The 22,446-nt window shown below is 38.3% G+C and overlaps 1 protein-coding gene across 2 annotated transcripts in view; it reads right to left on the reverse strand.

The window, feature by feature from the left end:
• Nucleotides 1–7,292: 7,292 nt before the first annotated feature.
• Nucleotides 7,293–22,446, reverse strand: part of PKIB (cAMP-dependent protein kinase inhibitor beta) — an 81,021-nt gene continuing 65,867 nt past the window's right edge. For both annotated transcript variants that reach the window (XM_046674341.1, XM_046674342.1), the window contains 2 exons: nt 16,320–16,496; nt 7,293–8,558 (listed from right to left, as the gene is read on the reverse strand). In XM_046674341.1, coding sequence (XP_046530297.1) covers nt 8,491–8,558; nt 16,320–16,496 — 245 coding nt within the window. In that variant the 3' untranslated portion in view covers nt 7,293–8,490. The remainder of the gene's footprint in view (nt 8,559–16,319; nt 16,497–22,446) is intronic.

The following is a 22,446-nucleotide window of genomic DNA, read 5'->3' on the forward strand; positions in this document are numbered from 1 at the left end:
TTGTATGGTTGAGGTTTCGTGCAGCATCTACAGGTTGTTCTCTGATGTGGAGATCTTTTTGACAGAGTTGGCTAGTTTTTGTAAGTTGCCATCCATTTCCCATGTATTAGCTAAGAGTAAGGTATAAAATATTTTCATTTATACAACTTGAGAAACATAAGGATTTTGATAACTTTTATCTCATTGCTCCACTACTCGAAAAAAAAAAATCTTTAAGGGGCCGGCCAGATGCGCGCAGTTAAGTTCACACATTCCACTTCAGTAGCCTGGGGTTCGCTCGTTCTGATCCCAGGGGTGGACCTATGCACCACTTATCAAGCCATGCTGTGGCAGGCATCCCACATATAAAGTAGAGGAAGTTAGGCACAGATGTTAGCTCAGGGCCAGTCTTCCTCAAAAGAAAGAAAGAAAGAAAGAAAGAAACTTTAACTGTATCTATCACCTACAGGATACTGTCCAGATGCCTCAGCCTGCCTTTCCCAAGTCTCTAGAATCTATTGTTAATCTCATTTGCAATCTTACTTGCCGTATCTTGCACTGCTTCTCTCTGCACTTCGATACTTCGATGCCAACCACACCAGCCCATTTCTCCCCACATGTGCTTCGTGCATTTCTGCCTCCTCTCAAGCTCTGGACACAGCGGAAATGCTGTCCCCTCTCCTTACTTTGCATTGTCCATCATCTCCGGCTGGGCCTGTATTCAGGGAGGCAGTAGATACCCTACAAGAACACCCAGAAAGGCAGCCACTGCTGGTTTCGCCTCCGCCTCCTCTCTTATCTGATTGTAGCCGGAAGACCTCAAATGTGCTAACTCCAAAGAGATCTGAGAATAGAGACCGGATGAGGTGAGGAGGAACGAGAAGATTATTTTGAGGGGTGAAAGGCTTAAGAAAGGGAGAGGAATGTCCTTATAGTCACCAGCCGCCAAGGTGGGGTGGCTCCTTACCAAGTGTAACAGGACGTATCAGGATAAGGTAAGTCGGACCTGAGTCAGAGTGGAGCTATCTGTATCTTGGAGAAGCAGCGAGGGAGGAGTGGGGACAGCTGTGGGAAGGCATTCAGCTGAATTAAACTGAGTAAGTGAAAGTTTTATATAGCATTGCTTGCTATAGAGAGTCTGATCATTCCTTCAGTCAATACTGAGAATTTATAATACCACTCATCTGAGTGTGTATTTGTGAATACTGCACACACAATGGACAGTGTGTCTCTTCTCAGCCAGAAAATTGAAATAAGTAGCACAGAAAAAAAAAATAAAAACAAAACAAAATATGAATTTGTTTGCAGGGTATAAGTACCTATGCTACCATTACTAAAAATCAATTTTATTCTCTCAAAATATCTCTTAAGATGAGTCCAAAAATCAGAAACTATCAGAATTAGGTAGGATTTAGAGGACTATTCAGTAACTTCATTCTATCTCTGAGAAAAGTGAAGTCCCAAGAAATTAAGAATGCTTGTATTTGAAAAGAACTTGTATGGAAAAGAACCTCTCCTTCTTCCTCTCTAGGATTTTCTGTCACTCCTGGTGACAGAATCATCCAGGCCACTTAGCCTCATTTTTTGCTAATAGGTGAAGTAATAGGTTATCTCCCTGGGTCTGCGTCCTCTGATGGAGCAAAGTCCGCTCACACTGTCTCCTGGCCAACCCCCCGAACGCCCATCGCTGTAGGGAAGCAGGTGTTCTTGTCGGAAGAGTGGGGCTGATCATTTTGCTAATTACCAGTAGGGGTGACAAACCTTTGGGGAGGAGACCCAAGGCCATCTTAGATGTGGGGGAAAGGGGAAGACTGGTGGGAGGATGGCGTCCATGGAGGGCAGGCTGGCTTCAGGGGAGTTGCCCCAGAACCTCGTTGCACTATTTCAGGGTGCAGCGCTCAGTGCAGACAAAGTTAGTGTTTCTTGTTCTCCCTTTATATTTAGTGTCACACTGTTTTGAAAATCCCAGCCATGACAGGAGGAGCCAAGAGAAGACGCTCATCCCCATGCTTAGACCAAAGCCACCCAAGAGAGGCAGGGAGCAGCCTGAAGGGGGCCGAGTCAATGGAAGTAAGAGAACTCCAAGGGAAAGGAAAAAGGGGAGAAGGGCTGAGAGCTGAATTCTACACCCGCTGAGCATTCTTCAAATAGACTTTAAGTCCTCTCTTTAAACACACCCTCACCTTCAATCACCATCTTAACCATTTAATTAATCTGTGCCTCAGTTTCCTCAGCTGTAAAGTGGGAACAATAATACCTACACCATGGGGTTGTGAGAATTTAAAGAATTAAAATGGGTAAAGCCCATGGTATCAGGTTGTGGTATAAAGTAATTACTGTTTAAGTGTTTGCTTTCCTCTGGGGAGATGATACAGGTTAGTGGTTAAGGGCACAGATTCTGGATTCAACCTGATTTGGTTTGAAACTTGGTTCTGCCATGTACTAGTGTGACCTTGGGCAAGGACTTCTCTGGGCCCATTTTTTCATGTGGAGGGCCTTGTAAGAATTAAATAGGTTAACACGCAAAAAGCACTGGAAAGTCCTTAATGCATGGTGCCAGCTGTTAATGCTCATTATCTGTCCCTTCCCCTCCTTGTTTACCCACTTGCGGCCCATCATTGAATATGGAACTTCTTGTCCAGTGAAAGCACGCCAGAGACATCAAGAAGCTGTGCTCAGAGCCTCTTACTCTGAGCAGGTACCCTGCCAAGACTTACTTGGTCAGCACTCCCTGAGTGCAGTCAACTTTCCCACATAAAATACAATGGGGTTTGTGGGAACAGGTAACCCTGTTTCCCTTCCTGCCCTTGGAAGATCAGGAATAATCACTTAGTTAACCCCCATTCTGTTTTCATGAGACCCATCTTTCTCTTAAGCAGAGGGGGAAACGGTTAAGTCATAGAAGATATTTTGAATTAAATCAAGAATAAAGCCACACATTCACATACCAATTACTCAGGCTCAAGCTGCTGGGAGCTTTTCAAAGTCTCAAGGTCAAGATTGAAAATCGTGCTTTTAACTTGAAAAACATCAAAGGTTAATTGTGAATCTAAAATTTTAGAGCATTCAGAACTGTTTTTAACTTGATTTTAACGAATAAAGCATTTGTTCATAATGGCTTAAATTTTAAAAAAAGAAAGAAATCCAGTCGACCTTGCAATACAGAAAAAAGAATTCTTTGTTGAATGAAAGAAAAAGTTGTAGCCTTTGTACTCCTAAGAAGTGTATTTTTAATATGTATTAGACCACTCTTTTTTGGTACCTAAGAACATAGGGTATCCTAAAAATCAATAGCCAGGGGTTAGCACACTTTCTATTATGATTTCCTTTCTAAACTGTCTCTCAGAAAAATTGTGTTTGAATACTGTAGTTTTTGCTTGTCGTCTTATTTTGTTTTTGCAATAATCCTGCCCAACATATGTAGCAGACTTGGTAAAGCAAACAAATCAAAACAAATTGGAAACCTTAAGAAACTTGATAAAATTTTTTGTGAGGTCAAGAAGTGTGATGCTAGCACCACCTAGTGTCTATATTGCGTAATTGCCGCAAGTGAAAATAGGAGAGGAAAATAATTAATCCAAGGTACACAGCCAATTTAGGTGAAAATCCTGGAATTAAATCCACATTGACTGATAGCGCCCTGCTTTTTTTCTATTGTTCTACACAATCTTATAATATCAAAGAAAGTAAAGATTTAAAAAGTAAATCCTTCCACTAACAGAAATCCAATTTAAGTAAAAATTTTATTATAAAACAGGAATATTTGAATGTCTAATATGTCTGAAGAACCACGAGAGCCTTCACAGAGCTGCCAAAGTCAATTCCATACACTCTACGGTGGGGCAAGACTGTTTGCATAATTTCTTGCTCTGAGAAGCACGGTTCCCCAAGGCCTCTGCAGCGAACCCCACCCAGGGCTTCCGGTGTTGCTGTGCCGTCAGTGTTGCCGTCAGTGTTGCCAAACAGTATTCATCCTCTGGAATACATCTACATGGAACAAAGGAGATCATCTCATTCGCCTACGTGGCCCTACTTTTAAGATATTTAGTTACTTCATGCCACATTATTTTTGTGTTTCCCACAGAAAGTCGATGTGCCCTTTTCACAGGCATGACCAGCCCCAGGACAAATGTGAAATGAGTCAAGTTTGGGTTTGATGCCTCTGTTCTCTTCAGTTCAGCCTGTATACCCTTTGCCTCACTTCCGGGTACTACCTCCCACCCAAAAAAGCCACCGGCTCCTCGCCAATTTTCCATTCCTCAGGGTCCTGCAAGTCATCGGCAAATTAAATGGTAATTGTGCTCTCCACATAAAATCTTTTCTGGAATAAAGTAAAATGTGAATGAATGAAGGAGCAAATGAATGAATAAATACTAAACAAACAAGTCAAATTGCTTGTGCAAAAATATGAATGCCTCACGATGACTTAAGTGCTACTCTGCCTATATACGGCTTTTCAATTTTCCCTAGGAGTTCTGAGTGGAACTCAGACAAATTTAATAAAACCCATGGATGAGATGGTTTGGGGCAGAGGGCCCTTTTGGTGCAGAGGTGGTACACATCCTGGCTCAGATCCCCATCCCAGATCACTGTTGTCACTTTCTTACTTGCCTGAATTCCCAAAGGCACTCCCTGAATCTATATCCTTCATCTGTAAAGTGAGAAACATGAACAACTATTTCCTACGACTATTATTATGAAGTTTCAAAAGGATCTACTATGGTACTTAGTAATCACTAGTCACTCAAAGTATGACCATAATAATAATAATTACTATTATTACTGTTCTTATTGATGTGTGCTCAATGTGAAATTCATTCGAGGATTTTAGCAGGTGGCAACAATACCTTCCCTAGCCCTTTGTTTGAGACAATGCGTCCATTTTTAAATACCTGCAGATTTTCAATGTTCTGAGAGTTGTCATCAATAACTCCGAAAAAAAGTGGAACCCACTCTGATTAATCGGTCCTAGTTTTAGCTAAGGAGGTGCTGCTCATGGAAAGAAATGAGAGCAAAGGAATAGAAGAAAAATCTACTTTGGCAAATAACAGAAAGGAATCGACAGATGTAGGACATTCACCTTAAAGTCTCCACCATCCTTTATGCTCAGGCAATTAATAATGATAGTAGTAATAGTTTTTGCTATATATCAGGTACTTTCCTTAGCAATGTACTCATTTAAGTCTCATAATAATTCACCATTTTGCACACTGAAGAAGCTGAAGCACAGAGAGTAAAATAACTTGACCAAAGTCTCGAGAACAAATGGCAGAGCTGTCATTTGAACTTGAGGTGTCCGATTCCACAGATAAGACAGCAGGCTCCATGGTGGCCCTTCCTCTTTCTCTCTCTGCCTCTCCACCATCATCTGCCCCAGCCACCAGAGTTGGCAAAACTGAAGCGAATGCACCATTGCCTTTTGCAAGTAGGACGCCTCCCCTTGTGGTTGCTCACATTCTAAGAAGATTCAAAGCTGTCCAGCCCAGATCACGAAAATATCTCTTGGCACATGACACAGAACAGTTTCCTTTTGTTCTTCTTTCTCCTCGTTCATACAGAGTCAAGTTTCCGGATAGCCACTTTATAGCATTATCACCCCCTTTTGTCCTGGTTTGTCTGACAGTATTAATGAAGACTTTATAGCTATTGACTAAAGCAAGAGGCTTATAAAAAGAAAATGACAAAAATGGGCATGGAGACGTTCTTTACTGAGCTCCGACTAGGTAGCTTTGTTGAAAGTGTCTGCTTCCTATGACAAAACACCATAGCTTCCCCCAAATAGCTTGATTTTTTAAAAAACTTGGTAGGAGAATTCAATTTTGTCTTTAAACTACTACTGACCTTTCATTCTTCTTTGTCTGGATTCCTTCGCAGCAAAAAAATCCTTTTGCTGGCAAATACTCAACAAACCTGATACCTTGGGTAACACAAAATACTTATAAATATGTATACAATGGGACATTTATGTGTGCATTGTGAGGAATAAGTGATTTAGGATATACATCACTCGGAATATGTCACCACTAGCAATAATGAAGATGGATATGACTTCATTTCTGGTCTTCTAAATACCATATAACACTATGACCCAAGAGCTATAATGCTTTGTTTCTTCTATATTTTTATGGAACAAGTTATTCATTTAAACACTAGCTCAAAATTCTCTTTCATTGCAGTAGCTGTCATAAAACACTAGCGAGGTGACTCATTGTTACAGGGTAATACTCATCACCTGTCAGCAGCTCATTAGCATGAATGAGTTGGCACTAATGTGGCAATTACCATGAACTGTCAATGGCTATCCTTGTGTCTTCTCCCAGCACCAAGAATCGGGGATGTTTGTGAAATCGCAGAAGAAGGCAGAAGAGAGTCAAATTAACAAATCCAGCTGCCCACCACCTCTACTACCAGCGAATAATGGCAAAAGCATCTGGAATAAAAATGATGATGATGATGATAGCTAATATTTATTGAACAATTGTTCTTTGCTAGGCACTAGTCAAGTGTTTTACATATACAATCTCATTTACTACTTCCACTTGCCCCATAAAGTACATACTATTATTAATACCATTCCACAGAGGGTAAAACAGACTTCGAGACATGACGTAAATTGCCCAAGATCACACAGCTGGTGAGTAGGTCATCTGAATCCAAAATCCACGTGGTTAACAGTTTAACTGTCTTCCAGGATTTCTCAACCTCAGCTCTACTGACACACGTGGCCAGATAATTCTTTGCTGTGAGGCTCTGCCCTGTAGGACTGCAGGATGCTTAGCAGCTTAGCAGCATCCCTGGCCTCTGCCCACTAGATGCCAGTAGCGCCTTCTCTCCCCGGCCCCATTCCCTAGTTGTGGTGGCCAAAAATGTCTCCAGACATTACCAAATGTCCTCCAGGGGCCAAAATCGCCACTACCCCCAAGCTGAAAACCACTGTTCTATTCTAACCCCTCTTTATACTGATTATATAATATCATGTCATTAAATAACTCTCAGAAATATAATTGTAATGGCTATAATACATTTTATTGAATATGAAATTAGTGCTACACCTTAAGTGTTACTTTTGATTATTTTATAAAGAAAAATCTATATTTGAGAACTTAAAACAATCAGGTGCTTTGGAATCTATCCCTTTGGTGTATATTAGACATAAAAGTAAACGTTGTCAATGAAATAACAAGCAGGGGGTGTTTTATGTTGCAGAGACAATCACCTTCCTGCTTTCAAACGCGCTGCTATTTTCACGTGGTCTACTTTAGAAGATAAAATGAAGGAGACTGTCAGTAACGAGTTTCTTAAACAGTGAAGAGTTTATTTGATTACTGTACACAGACATAGCCTAAGTCACATCAAAGAAAATATAATTGCATGCATGCATATATATCTGAAAATGAAAACAGATTCATTAGTCAAATTTTTTTAAATTCAGAATTCTATTATTTTCTTAAAATGTCTAATAAATCAAAATTTACTAAAGCTTTGGTTTTGGTTTTGTTCCTTTTAAAATACATACTTCGATATATATTAAAAGCTAGTATTTTGCTATTCCTACTTACATCATTCACTAAATATTTAGGTGCCTATTCTCCTATTTACCACTTTAGGAAAGATATAAAAATTAAGGTCTGCATTCCTGAGGAAATTATTTTAGGGACAAGATATTTATACACAAAAGCCCTAAGAATAAGAACAGATAGTGTAAAGCAACTAGTAAGGTGTTTTGTATAATTCACATTAAAGAAAAACGTATACAGACACTTACACACATCAAAGTTAAGGAAGATAGTGAAATTCATTTGATAGGCATGTCTATATAAACAATTTGTTGCAAATTTTGCATTTGAAGAGTCCGCATGAAAAAATCACAGTATGCATAGACTAGAGGCAAAATATAGCAGACAAAAACATCCCAGAGATGTTTAGGTTGTCAAACTTTTACTATTTTCCCAAATCTTTCTAGGGTTGGGGGAAAAACTGATGCACTTCTAGTTAAAAACTGAGAATTAGAGACATGATGCAATTGCCCAAGATCACACAGCTACACCCTCTAGCCATGAATTTGTGACTATTCTATTATTCCTTCTCCCTAAAAAACATAATTTCCCACATATTCCATCAAGTTTTAAATTAATTGTGCTTGGTTTATATCTACCAAGAGATGGTTTACTTGTTACCATAAAAATGGAATTGAAAATACATCTGGCTAAATTAATCCAAAAAGAACAGTGGATTTTGTTGGGTTTATAGACAATGTGTATTTAAGCGACCATACATTTTCAACCTTTTCTTTGGGTGCACTTTGGAAGTGATGTGCCTTTTAATAACCTACGTTGGACATCATGGTTGCAATCCAAGTGAATAGCATCACAACAAAATGATGTAGCACACACATGTTGCTGAGGGCTGCAATGTTACCACAGTTACTACCAGATCAAACGTCTCAGGAGAGCAGAGCCACTACATCTTCCAACGTGAAGAAATTCAGCACTTTTTTTAAGTTGTGAGCCTTCATTTTGCTTCATTGTTGGGCTTTTTCAGTTGATCTTGTGTTGTTTCTTCACCTTTCTTTTTCACATCTAAAAGGATAAATAATTTTCATTCATATATAGAATATATTGATATATATTTCACATTATATTGGAATAAAACAGTTGTTTTTTTTTCTTTATGCAGTCTAGTCATTTCCTACTTGATTAGGACATATTTTCCCTAAATCCAGATATGGAAACTACTGAAAGAAAAGAGATACCAGTAGGTTGGGGGATCTACGTTCTCCTAATTACCTTTCTCTCTTATTGTCCAAAATTACTATGTGCCAGGCAGTCTTCTAAGATATTATTACAATCTCCCATTACAGATTAGTCCTTTGAAGTACAAACAGGTTAAGTGACTCGCCCAAAGTCACAGAACTAGGTAGTAACAGAGCCACAATTTGGACACAGGCTGACTGGCTCCATAGTCCACACAATTCCTCATCTCCCTATGCTAAATCACACTCTCTCCAGCTTCCCCACTTTTTCCTCCTCCTTTGCTCTTAGAAGATGATCACACTTTCTACTTCACAGGAAATAAAAATCAAGGCCATCAGATAAGAACTGCCTCAACTTTCTGCCATCAAACTTCTAAAACCCTCTGTGGTCGGCACGGATTCCTTCTGCCCTCCCTCCTAGAACAATGGAAGATGACGTGCTACTTAGGACTAGCTAGACAATTTATGGGAGCCCGGTGCAAAGTGAAAACACAGCATCCCTTATTCAAAACACATGGAAAATTTCAAGATGGCCACAGTAGACTATTAAACCAAGTGTGAGTCTCTTCCGAGCCCAGAGCCTTGTGCAACTACACTGGTTGCACAGCTTTGGAGCTGGCCCTGGTGCTGCTTACCCTATCTGAGTCTAATTCCTTCATGAACCAGGATCCTATCCATTTCTGCCTCATCAGGAAGCTGACTCTAACGATCATGCCCTCTCTCCATTTCATCTGACTTTCCCTCTTTCTCTTGGTTCCCTCATTTACTCAAGTCACTACCATCTTCAAACTAACAAGCAAAGGCCTTCTTTCAACGGCAATTCTTCCACTTATTGTCTTTTCCTTTGTCCTTTAAAATGTATCATCTTTCATCATCTCCATTTAAAAATAAAACTGTTAAGTCTCTACTACTTCTCGAAAACTGCTCTTACCAAAATCATCAATGGCATCTGAAGATAAATCTGATGAACTCTATTCAGTTCTTCAACTTTCATTCATGAAATATTTATTAAGCATATATTATGTACCAAGCAGTGAAAAAAACATGCATTCCAGCTCTCAGGGAACTTCTAGTGAAGGAAATGGACAATAAACAAAATAAACAAAATGTGTGGCAAGTGAGAAGTGACACGTGCTACGGAGAAAATTAAAGAATATGAATTGTGAAGTCTTGGGGCCTGGAGGTTGCAATTTTAGATAGGGTTGTCTGGGAATACCTCGTGGAGAAGGAGGCATGTGAGTAAAGACCTGAGGAGGTGATGGAGGGACCCCCTAGCTATGTGGATAAAAGAGAGAAGAGTATTCCTAGGAGAAGGAACAGAAAAGCCCAAGGCAGCAACGTGCAGGAAGGAACTGCGGGCGAGACAGTGTGGAGAATAAAAGAGTGGAAGAAGGGGTCAGATTGGTATCAAAGGACGAGATCTTTTAGGTGAAAAATGGCAGATTTCTGGACCAATTCTGAAAGTAGAGCTGAAAATATTTGCTGATGAATTAGATGGAGAGTTGAGAGAAAGAGAGGAGATGAAGATGATTCCAAAGTTTTTGGCTTTAGCCACTGGACAAATGAAATTGCCATTCACCAAGATGGTGAAGATGCAGGAAGAGCAGTTTTCAGGGACAATATCTGGAGTTCATTTTAGTATCCATCAAGTTTGAGATTCCTGTTAGATGTCCAAGTAGAGATGTCAAGTAGGCAATTAAACACGTGAGTGTGAAGTTCAGAGGAGCTTGAGGCTAGAGATGGCAAATGAGTGAGTTATCAGAAGGATGATCATTATCCCAGTGAGATTGGATAATATCACAAGAAAGGGAGTGTTGACAGAGAGGATGTCCAAAGACTGAGTTCTAGTACCAGCCAATTCATTAAAAGATAGAGGAAATAAGAAAACAAAAGTGTGAAGAGCAGCCAGTGAGGCAAGAAGAAAACCAGGAGAGTAGGGTGTCCTGGAAGCTGAGGGAAGAAAAGTGTTGAGAAGAAGGGACAATCAATCATGATAAAACTGCTAAGAGATCCTGTAAGATGAGGACTAAGAATTGGCCACTGAATTCAGCAGAGACGTCACTTATGATCCTGAAGTAGCAGTGGGGTGGTGCAGTGGGATGAAAGCCCTATATTAGGGTTAGAGAAAAAAATGGGACAATGGATTTGGAGGCAGAAAAATAGTCTTTTGAAGAGCTTTGCTACAAAACAGTAGCTGGAAGGAGAACTGGGATCAAGAGAGGGTTTGAATCTTAGCAATCACACTCAATTGCCTTCTGATTAGTATGGCAGGTGCTTAATAAGTGTTTACTGAAACAACTCCCTCAGGAAAATGGTCTTGGTAATAAATGGTACGCAAAGCACTAAATTATTTCCAGAATGATTTCAGCAGCATTTGCCACCATAGGTTCTAAGCAAGCTACCCACATAGCATTAGAGCTTTCAGAGAAGAGCTGTCAGCTACGCTTTCTCTAAGTTGGTCTAATGAGGAGACGGTGATATGAAGGCGCCTTAAGTAGTCTTCTTGCTATGAAGTCAATTAGAAACTCAGGATAATGATTAGATGAAGACTAGCAGGAGATCATCTTTTGACGACCTAGTACCTTGCTCAGGACTATCAGCTAAAATATGAAATGTAGGTCCAAACACCTCTTATACCAGTCTCATTTTTTGCTTTAAAATATGAAATTGGATATTTAGAAATATACTGAAAGATGATTGGAGATTAAAGGGAACAATAAACTCAAAGAAGTTATGATTGTTGCTAACTTTGTATTGTAATGTTAATAAAAGGAAAACAGTAGTCAAACAAAGAAGTTATCTTATTTATAAAATCATGCAATTTCTAGGATATTTATCATTATTATTATTATTCTGCCTTCTGCACTTGTCAATTGTTTTTCATTATAATTGAGTATATTTTCAGTATATTTCCCAAACATCATTTCTCTGAGTATACAACATCAAATTTTCCTTTCAAACCTGTTTCCTTTCAAATGTGGAAAAGCTTTGTACAACATTTGTTTATCTCATTTTCGCAGCCATAATTAGTAAGAACTTTTGGAAAGGTAAGAAAATGCTGGTTCCTAAATTATCTGTGTTGATTCTGTTTTCCTTATGTACAGCTTTGAAATGATTGTCTTTATATATATATATAGGTGGTAACCTGTGTTATTTTATATAAAGATCACATGCAGAATGCAATGATGTATTCTTTAGGCAATACACCACTTGAATTATTTACTGAACTATGCTTTTAAATTAATATAGGGTTAAAACATGCCATATCAAATAGTCTTTTTTTTCACATTTTTCTATTTCCGTTATCATGTTCTCTTCGTGTCAGTTGCTTTTTCCACTTCTTGTGAGAACATGAGGTACAGTACAACATTTTCAGAGTGCCTCACAGAACAATAATTCTAAGATGCTTCTTCAAAGATGGCCAAATAAATGAGAGAAGGAAGTGCCGTGTGTCCTATCCTTAGAGGTCTGTAGGCACAAGGGCATGGTAAAGTCTTTGTAACAAAGGATCTGAGAAGTCCTTGTTTATAAAGGAAACATTCTGAGAAGTGTAAAAAGCCAATTACATTTACATCAGTAATTCCGAACTTATGTGACCACAGCACCCTCTTCTGTATGTGACACATTAACATCCAGAAGAATTTCCATGAAATATTCGTCAAGAAAAGTTGGTATAATGAGAAAGATGAAAGCCCTGGAGCCAGAGATCTTATCGTCACCCAAGTTTGTGAGCTGGGCGAGTCACCTAATGTGCTTGGGGCTTAGTCATGGTAACATCTATATTTTGAAAGGCTGGATCTTCTAAAGGTCCTTCTCCTTCTTACATTTGTGTTTCCATAGGTATTAAAAGTCTACTCATGTGGCTTGTCAGTTATGGGGTAATTTCATTTGCACTGTTTTCTCCTCTATCATATAAAAGATATTTTGAAAATACAAATTCAAATATTCCAAAATGTACATCTCCAAATGTCTTTTTTATTGTTCCCCCAGAACTATATATCCAGCTGCTTAACCAACACGTCCATTTGGACGTCATAAGCATCTCCTGGGCATCTCAAATGGAATATGGAGGAAGCAGAAATCACTCCTTTAACTCTCAAAATTCCCCCTCCTCCAGGCTGGCCCTTCTCAGTATATGGCACCACCATAAACTCTATTGCTTTAAGAATTATCCTCCATTTCCCTTCTTCATTATCTGTAGTCATCTCCACCACATCCAATTCATCAGCAAGTCCCATTGATTCTGCCTACAAAACATACCCCAAATTCATCTACCTTTCTCCACCTTTTATACCTATTGAAACTTTCATTTCTCACTGGACTATGGCAACAGTCCCCATGGGCAAAGGTTAACAAAACCCTTTCCCCTTCTCTAAGGAAATTTGAAATTCAGGTTAATTTTCTAGCTCTGTTACCCTGGAACCTGATTAAGATGGAATGTCATCCTGGTTACTAAGCTTACGGTAAAAATGATCCAAATGGTCAAATACAACTGTACAGAGAGAAACTATATAGGAACTATAAATACCATGTAAGAAACCATAGGGTTAGGCTTCCATGAATGCAACAACTCTGTAACTGTGCATGTCTCTTGCAGGGAAGCTACTTTGAAGGATTTGTTACAAAGTATTAGCTCCCACGAGACACAGGGCTTCTAACTCATTGCCTCCATTGATGCAGATCTTGTCTACTTGCAGCTGAGTTTTCACTTAGTGCTGAGGTGGGGGTGGCACAGAGACTAGCCCCCAGGACTGCTATATGGATTGCTGCAAGGACTCCCATGGAAGAAGACTTTGAGATGCTGTCCTTCTGGTCTGCTGTGTTTTCAACCTGTATACTTCTGAGTAGATTGGTGCCCGTGGGGTCTTGTGAGTCCGAATGTTTAATTTGGCCTAAAAAGATTTCCTAACAGGAGTTGCACCTCTTAACTCAACTATTTCCACGATTTCTCTTCTACAATCTATTCTCCACATAACAGATAAAGTGAACATTTAAACATATATGTCACTCTCCTTCTGAAAATCCTCACATTTAGAATAAAATTCTATTCATTCATCTAGGTTTCTAAAACCATAAAAGATCTAGCCCTTGTTTATTTCTCCATCATTGTGTACCACTCTCCCTCTCACCCACTGCCTGCAAGTCATAGGATTTTGTTTCTTGGTCCCGTTCCTCTTCTTCCACTCTAAGAATTTTTTACTAACTGCTCCTTCTGCAAAGAACGCTCTTAGCTCTGATCTGCGTGTGCCTGGATCATTCAGTGGCTATTCAAAATATATCACTGTCAGTTGTCAGATTTCAATTAGGGCTTTTCTAATTTCTTGATCTAATATAGCCATCCAGTAGCTCTCTACCATAGCATCCTATTTTAATTCTCTGATAGAACATATCTTGGTTGACTTCTATATTTATTTGTTTACAATCTAACTCTCCCATTGGAATATAAGATCCATGACAGCAAGAATTCATATCTGTCTTATTCACCACCATACTGCTGGTTTTGAGAATGGTGCTTAGCGCTTAGTGGGTGCTAAGTTGAATGATGGATCAAATGAATAGTAAATGATGGTGGGAGTTAAGAAAAGGACCTTTGTGACATTCACAGTTTCCTGGGCTGCCATCCTTTGTCACCTCTTGCTGATATGTTATAAGGCATCATTGTCCTCCTTACTATGGTTACCAATTAATAAGAGATAGATTAAGGCAGATTATGAACTAGGAAAATTTTGGACGGGTTAATTTCATGTGGGATTCAAGACGTTTGAGATCCTAGATTTCTTCCCACCTGAGAATATCAAAAAACAAAAACAAAGGAAGATAGATCCGAGGTAAACTTGCAGATCTTTCCCAGAATTTGTATTTTTAAATGACAAAAACATTGAAACCATAATGCCTGAGACAGACAGCAGCTTTCCATTTTTACTAACAATTGGAAACTATTCATTTTAAAATTCTCAATAATATTTGCACTCAGCTAATGAAAAAGAAGATACGCATTAAAGCTACTTATTTGTAGCTTTGTTAATAAAACATCGTCTAAGCCATCTACCTATGTAAACTTATTGCCTTTTGCATATTCTTCAACATCTGGTGTTATATGTTGATCCACTTTTAACATTTTGAGTTTCTTATTTAATACTTTGACTCTTTCAAAATTATTTAAAGAAAATTATAAAAATAGGAACAATATTCTTTCAGATAATGGTGTCTTTAGTGAACAAAACAAAATGGAGAAGACTGACTGCTAACTCTCCCACAGTGGATTTGTTCTCTTTTGCTCAACTAAGTAATGTCAACAAGCATTATATGTAGGGTATATAAACTTAAATAGTCCTGTGATACTAGCAAGTAACTTATCTTCTCTACCTCGAAAGTTGAGGATGGCCTTTCAACAGCAACATCATGTTCTGATAACCACATTACATTTTCAAAATTAAAAGGTCAAAAACATTACACGTTTTTATTTCTTTTCTTCCTTTTATTTCTTCCATCTTTTCTTTCACCTTATAGTAGTTTATGTGTACGTGTATTTTTTTTACTATTACTTGTAGTGAGTATGAGAAATGCAGTTACCTCTGGAAAAAGGTGAGGTAGCCACAGGACTCCAGGATTTAGCCACTGTCCTGGCCTAACAAGGATGTATGTGTTTCATAGGGCTCAAACCAGGAACATTTATGACTTTACCAGGTAATAAACAATGTCCTGAGGCAAAGAACCAAGAGCCCTCCTCTAGGGCTCACATGAAAGGGTATATGTGCATGGGAAGCTTCCAGCTCTCTCTTGCCTCATTGCCACCAGGAATAAATTGCTACATACTCATTGGAGTCCTTCTTGAAGTCTAAAATGGGGCACAAGGCATAGGTATTTTGGTAATGACTTGGAATTAAAGTTATCTTTAACCTCTAAGAATATTTTTAAATGAAAGGACTCTTTTCACACTTTGTTGAAAGTATTGTTATTTATTTTCAGAAGACTAAACTCTGGGAGCTCTGTGAACTGTATGTAAGCAATGAGGAGAACGACCCAAGATTGTTCTTCATTGGTTTGACAGCTCTCCTTTTTCCTTAATTCGACTTTTTCTACTGGTTGAAGAATGATCATCTTTTATACAAATACTCACCTTAAAGATCTCATCTCTAGTTGATAATAAACTTCTTCTTAGATACGAGAAACAGAAGGGCTTGTAGAATACCACAGTGAAGCAGAAGCTTCCAAAGAGATTTGTCAACGGATGGCAGAAGAAAACTTACTTAATTTCTGAGTGCTTTTTGGTAAATTTTGTAAGCTCATTGAGCAAAGGGATCATATTTACTCACTTTTGTATTCCCAATCACCAGCTCTGTGCATGACCACACACATCCAACGAATAAACAAATGTTCTGTTTCCATATACACACCGTGAGATAAAAAGATGAAATTGTTTGCTTTCAGAAATCCACTTAGCCTTAAACAAAAGCTGAGAGGTTTTAGTAAACAAGTAAGGAAAAAAAGAGCACTTTTAACTAGATAACAGGGTGACTGATCCAGAGGCGAGGACTGATTAAGACGAGGTAAGTGCTGCTGATTTTATGAGCATTTTGCATGTTACCTTCCTTCATGGAGAGAGCCTCCAGTCTGTGGGGCAACTCTGAGGTTCCGCCTGTCGCAGCTGAGCCCTGGATGTCTGGTACAGCATTCCGGCGGCCTGTCCTTGCTGAAGATGCAAAATTGTTGACCATAGGCTCCACATCAGTCATTTCTGGTGAATCTGTCCTCATAGCAACATCTACAAATAGAATGTGCACATGAAGATGATCAGCCTACTCAAGGTATATATTCACAAAGGTGGTTGAAAGGCACGACTAGATCAAAAACACAACAGGCTCGAGAGTTCATCACACTCTGCATCTCTGTCTACTGTTACGGTCCTGGAACTTCCATTCGCACATTCACACGTTCGCTAACAGAGCAGGAAGTTCTTGGTGTGAGCCAAATTGCTATAAATAACCCCTGATCGGAATGAGTCACTTGGATGCTGCAGGGTGCAGTAATCTCTTGCCTTTTGTTCTGCTTTTCTAAGGTTGGATCAGCCACACTAGGGCTTGGAGGAAATGAAAACTGACTCATTTGGCCACTCCCGGAGAGGCTCTGCCTGCTAGTATTTGCTTGTAGTGCTTGTTCAGGCTGAAACCAAATCACTGTAATTTGCAGGGACCAAACAAAATACACTCTGTTCCTACTCTTTAGAAATAAGGAAGTTTCTCTCAAAGGCTTTTTTCCCCAGTGACAGCTGTGTATTTCTATCTGTTCTGGTCTCAGACCTAATTTTCAATAGCCTCATGTTCATGTTTGGGAGAACAGAACCTGTTTTACCTTTTCTTGCCTTCAAGTGGACATGGTAATCACTAGTGCTTTCCTAAGCATCCTCTATCTTCCTAGTAATTGTCTCTGTTATGAGAGAATTCTCAAGAGGTCATTCCCTATACAGAGAGGGAGGTAGCAGATTTTAAATTTGAAAGGACCATATTGTCCAACCTTCCCGACCCAGACAGTAAAGGGATGCATTAACATAACACAGCAGGTGTGTGTACAACAGTTTTTCCCAAGTTCAGACAGTACTTCTTCTGCCATTATCATAATTGCTCCTGCTCCTCTCCAGAACAGGTTCCTCTTTTTATTAGTACATAATCCTTAGTGGTGCATATGCGTGCGTGTGGATGCGTGTGTGTGTGTTTATGCGTAGTGGGTGGTATCCAGTTCACAGAATAATATTTTCAGTTCTTCTTTAGATGAGCGTAATTCTAAATGGTTATAAGCCACAGCAGAGCATACTGCCTATCTCACATCTCACGTAGGTTTGGCCTTTCACCTCCCGCCTTCTTATTTCTCTCTTTCTGAGTGATCAGCATTGAGAGGATTTGGCATGGATTAGAAGGAACGATTCTCATTCTTTTTTTCCCACTTTTTCCTCAAATCTTGCCTGTACTCCTTCATTCGCATTTATTTCTCGCATTACCCTTTCCAATCAGTGACTCAAATATAGTTCTATTCTTATTTTATTAAGGTCCTGGAGCCTGCTTAAAAAAGCACTTGGAATCAATTCAAAAAGTATTTATTTAACACCAACTCTGTGCAAAGTACAGTGCTAGTTACTGTGGGATTTGCCATAATAAGTAAGGAATTCCTCTGCCTCAACTGGAGACCTTGGAAGGCTGCATGCCAGGCAGCTCCCCCCATGCACAGAGGAGGGAGTGGGCAATTCCAAAAGAGAAAATGGGCCCAACTGCCCAGGGAACACAGTTTTTGAGTGGGGTCCCAGAGAATGAGTAAGCAGATGCTGGTAAAAGGCTGCTCTCCGACTACCCACTTCTCATCTTTGCCCTTTTCCAACTGCTTTTGGACACAAAGCATTCATAGATTTCCAAAGGAGCACAAAGACTCTCCAAGTTCACAAAAGCCCAAGAACTGAATTTGCACCAGTGGGAAAATGATACAACTTTGAGGTTCATATGGTCTGCCTGCACTCCTACCGTCTCAGAGTGAATACAGCCTGTTGTACAGAAGGGTTTAAATGCAAGACTTAAGAAGTTGGTTCCCCTTTTAATGAGACAGTGGTTTTAAAATGTCAAGTGACTTTTGATGACATCAATAGAAAGGAGAGAAGGGGAAGTTAACTCTGACCAATGTGGTCACCGTAGAAAAGACTTTATATCCCTCTGCCAAGTACATGGACTGGAACATAGTTGCCTAATAAATTCAGTTAATAAATGTTGAATCAATACCTGATACCTATAAATTATTAGCAGGCAAGCACAGTCAGTTTAGGTGCTTTTAATTATTAATATCCTCAATACGGACTGAAAGTTCAATTATTAAATACTAAAATGAATTTGTTATGTTAACATTAAAATAGCTTTGGAGGCAGGCTGTAGACCAATGGTAAATACAACGTCTTGCAGGTGTGGGCAACACTGATTGCCATACGCAGAGCAGTAGTTAATGCAAAAATTCTTACAGAATGACCCTCATCCAGGGCATCTGGCCAGTTATTCTCTTCAGACACTGGCCCTCTCTGGAAGGGAGTCATAAACATTCAACTGTGACCAGTCTTGCCAACCTGAAGTCAGTTACACACAATTCATCAGCTTCCCCTTGTGCAAAGATGGAATCCTCTGACACTTTAAATAGACCAGATGCTATACTTCTAACTTATTCGACTGATTCTCTTTTGCCATTTTTATTCTTGACAAGAGGAAAAATTAAGCCCTTTATCCTCTAGACTTATTTTCTTTGCCTAAGATTATTATTGAGAGTGATGTATCTTTGATGAAAAATAGTCCCGTAATTACTCTTCCAATGTAAATGTAACTTAAAGCAGTAGCTTAAGAATGGACACTTTAAATTGCATGCTTCTGTTTCAGAAAATTTTATAATTTATATATACTTATCTGTCTTATAAAGGAAAAATGCAGCTGCGATACAAACTAATAGAATTATTTTTACTATCAAAATTTATACATTAAATGTTACCGTATCCATCAAAGCAATTACTTTAGGAAGCTACACGTTTATTTCACCTCTCAAAATATTTTTGTGACTCCATCAGTGCAACTCACTTTCTACTTACATATATGATGGTAGAATAACACTGTATTTAAAATACAACATTATGTTTTACAGTAAACTATTTTCAATTAAAAACCGTATGTCCTATTTGATCACCCATCTCTTTGTACTAAGAATGAATTCAAGTTAGTTTCGAAGCCTCCTTAAGTAATTTAGATTTGCATATATTCAAAATAAAATTATTTCAAGGGAAGATTTCAGAGCAGAGCTTTGAGCACTGATAAAATTACTGAACTACATTAGCAGACTCTAGGATGACCGCCCTTAAATCAGTCCTCGTGTTTGTTAAGCAGTCCATACGGACCAATGGAAAGTTTGGTCACCTAAAAGGGAGCATTCCTGAAGTTGAATCCTGCATTGCCTTCTAATAGACTTGCAGCTTCCAGCAAGACATTTACCTCCTCTGTTAATTAAGTTTCCACATTTATCAAAAGTAGGATTAATATTACCTATTCTACTACCTTGGAATCAAGCAAACTAATGGATATAAATGTGCTTGCTTAACAGCTACAGAAATGACATTTGTTTAGAAATTAGTCATATTAACTTATAGGCACTATAATAGATTATCATTATAAATATCATTTATTCTGTTAAACTGTGGTATTGATGTGGCTCTAGAGATAACTTCTAATGTCGTGAGTTATAAAGACAAAAGAGATTAACACAGATACATTGCCAGAAACTTGGTGTTTAAAAAAAAACAGTGTGTAAAAAAATCATTTAAAAAAATCACTTACAACCTCCCTGCCTGCCACACACACACGCACGCACACACATGCACACACAAATGCCTCACAGCTGGCTCCCTTTCTGCAACATCTCTTCCAGATAAGCCACCCGTCACAGAAGACCACAGCTCCTTTACACCATTCATCGAAGTCTCTCCCTAAAGGTGAACTTTCCATTTACTTTCAGGAACAAACCACGTTGAAGTGTTTCTTTAATAATTACAATGGGATTGAAAGTCTCAAAAACAGTTCTTCATCTGAGTAACAATATAATGACATGACACATAACGAGGAAAGAAGAGTCACAAAATATGCGAGAGAACTCTACTTTCCCTGTAGGCTCGCCCTGACCGCCATTTAAAACGGTGTCGCCTCCCTGTGGCTCCTGATTCTCCGTGCCTGGCTCTCCTTTCCCCTGGCACTTAGCAGCCTTGACATGCATTAGAACTTAGTATGATTGCCCTCAGTGTTTACTGTCTGTCCTCCTCCACAAAGGCAGAGGTTTTCTAGGCCGTTTCATGGATGTTCTCAGAGCACTAAAAGCTCTGCCTGGCACCCAGTGGGCACTCTAAACAATTTGTTTACTAAACAGTTATCTTTCCTTTTTTTTCAAAATGAATTCTTTTCTATTTGCATATGAAAATATGTGCTTATTGTTGGAAAAAAAATGACAATTCTGGAAGACGTAAAGTAGAAAAAACAAATTGCCTTATATCCCATTAACTGGTGACAGCACTGTTATAACTCTGGTGCATATCCTTCCAGCATTTTTTCAGTGCTCACATACACAAGCATATCCAATATATATCTTACATGTGAATATTTCAAAGCTAGATAATACTTATTTGATACTACTGTATTATATCTTAAAAATACAATATGTTCAGGCCAAGATAATTCTAATCTTTTTTTTTTTATTACTGAGGTAACATCGATTTAAAACATTATATAAATTTCAGGTGTACATCACTATATTTCAATTTATGTGTAAACTACATTGGGTTCACCACTCAAAGACTAATTGCCATCCATCACCACATCCATGTACCCTTTTACCCCTTTCGCCCTACCACCTCCCCGTAAATTTTTAGTGAAAGTTTTGTAAAAAGAAAATTTTCTAGAAAGCGAACATTTCAGGGTCTATGCCAAATATGTAAAATATGCATAGTCAAAAAGCCAAATGCAATGGCAAAAGTAAGAAACATGGCTGAGGACTGAAACCCTTCACAAACCTTTCCTTAATCAAACTGGATAAATCCAGTTGACATATACGTGAGATGCTTTTTAAGATGTGTGCAAGTTTAACAGTTCCAGTGATGTATTTTTCTTCTATTTCACCAATTTAAAGAAAAATTCTTTGGGATGTCTCTGAGTCCTTTTTTGAAAGGATTTAATTTCCATCTTTTTTTTTGTTCCAATTGAGAAAAGGGGGAAAATGAGACTTTTCAAGCTCTGATTTGCTTTCTAAGTTGTCTTCAGTACTTTATTTTTCTTTGCAGAAGAAGTAATCATTTTAGTGTTTCATCAAGCACAAAATTCAATCAAAATCACAGTAGCAAAAATTTAAAAGTAGTTTTGAGGATTTTCTGGGTCATCATATAGGCAAAAAGCTCCCAACCAAGTACAATAACTTCAGAAGGAAATGTCATACCATTGAAATATTTTTGTCCATCAAAGTATGTATTGATATTAACCTACAATTAAGTTAACAGAAGTGAAATTATTTATACAGATACATTTAACTTTTACAAAAACCTTTTGTAAAAATCAGAAATTGTTGCTACAGTTATTTAATATTATATAACTTCAATAGAAAAAAAGATTTCATGAAAAATATCTAAAATATATTCAATTGACACAACAAATGAAAAAAGAAGCTCAAAACCAGTATACATATAATATTAATTTTAAAAATATATGCACAGGAAAACATAGTAGGGAAAATACACCAAAATTTTAAGAGTAGTTCTTTCATGATAGTGTTCTTGTAAATGATTTCTATTTTCTTCTTTGAACTTTATTGAATTCTTCAAATATTCTGTAATGAAGATTTTTATAATATGAAAAATGGCATAAACATTTGTAGAGCACACAATGTTTTAAAGCACTTTAATAAGAATTAGCTCACGTGATTCTGTACTGTGTTGAAGTCTTTACTATCTTTATTTTAAAGTGAGGAAACTGATGATCACAGAACTGAAGTAGTTTGGCTAAAGCAACCCAGCTAGCAAGTGACAGAGTTAAGACCAGAGCCCGCTTCATCTGAGACCTCATGCATTGCTCCTTGTATCACACCTGACCAAATATCTGTTGAAAAAAGACAATCTTAATTCAACAGATTGTTTTTAAACATCTCCTATATCCTTCACTCAGTACCAG

This window comes from Equus quagga, chromosome 11 (assembly GCF_021613505.1).
Source record: "Equus quagga isolate Etosha38 chromosome 11, UCLA_HA_Equagga_1.0, whole genome shotgun sequence".
NCBI classification, from domain to species: domain Eukaryota; kingdom Metazoa; phylum Chordata; class Mammalia; order Perissodactyla; family Equidae; genus Equus; species Equus quagga.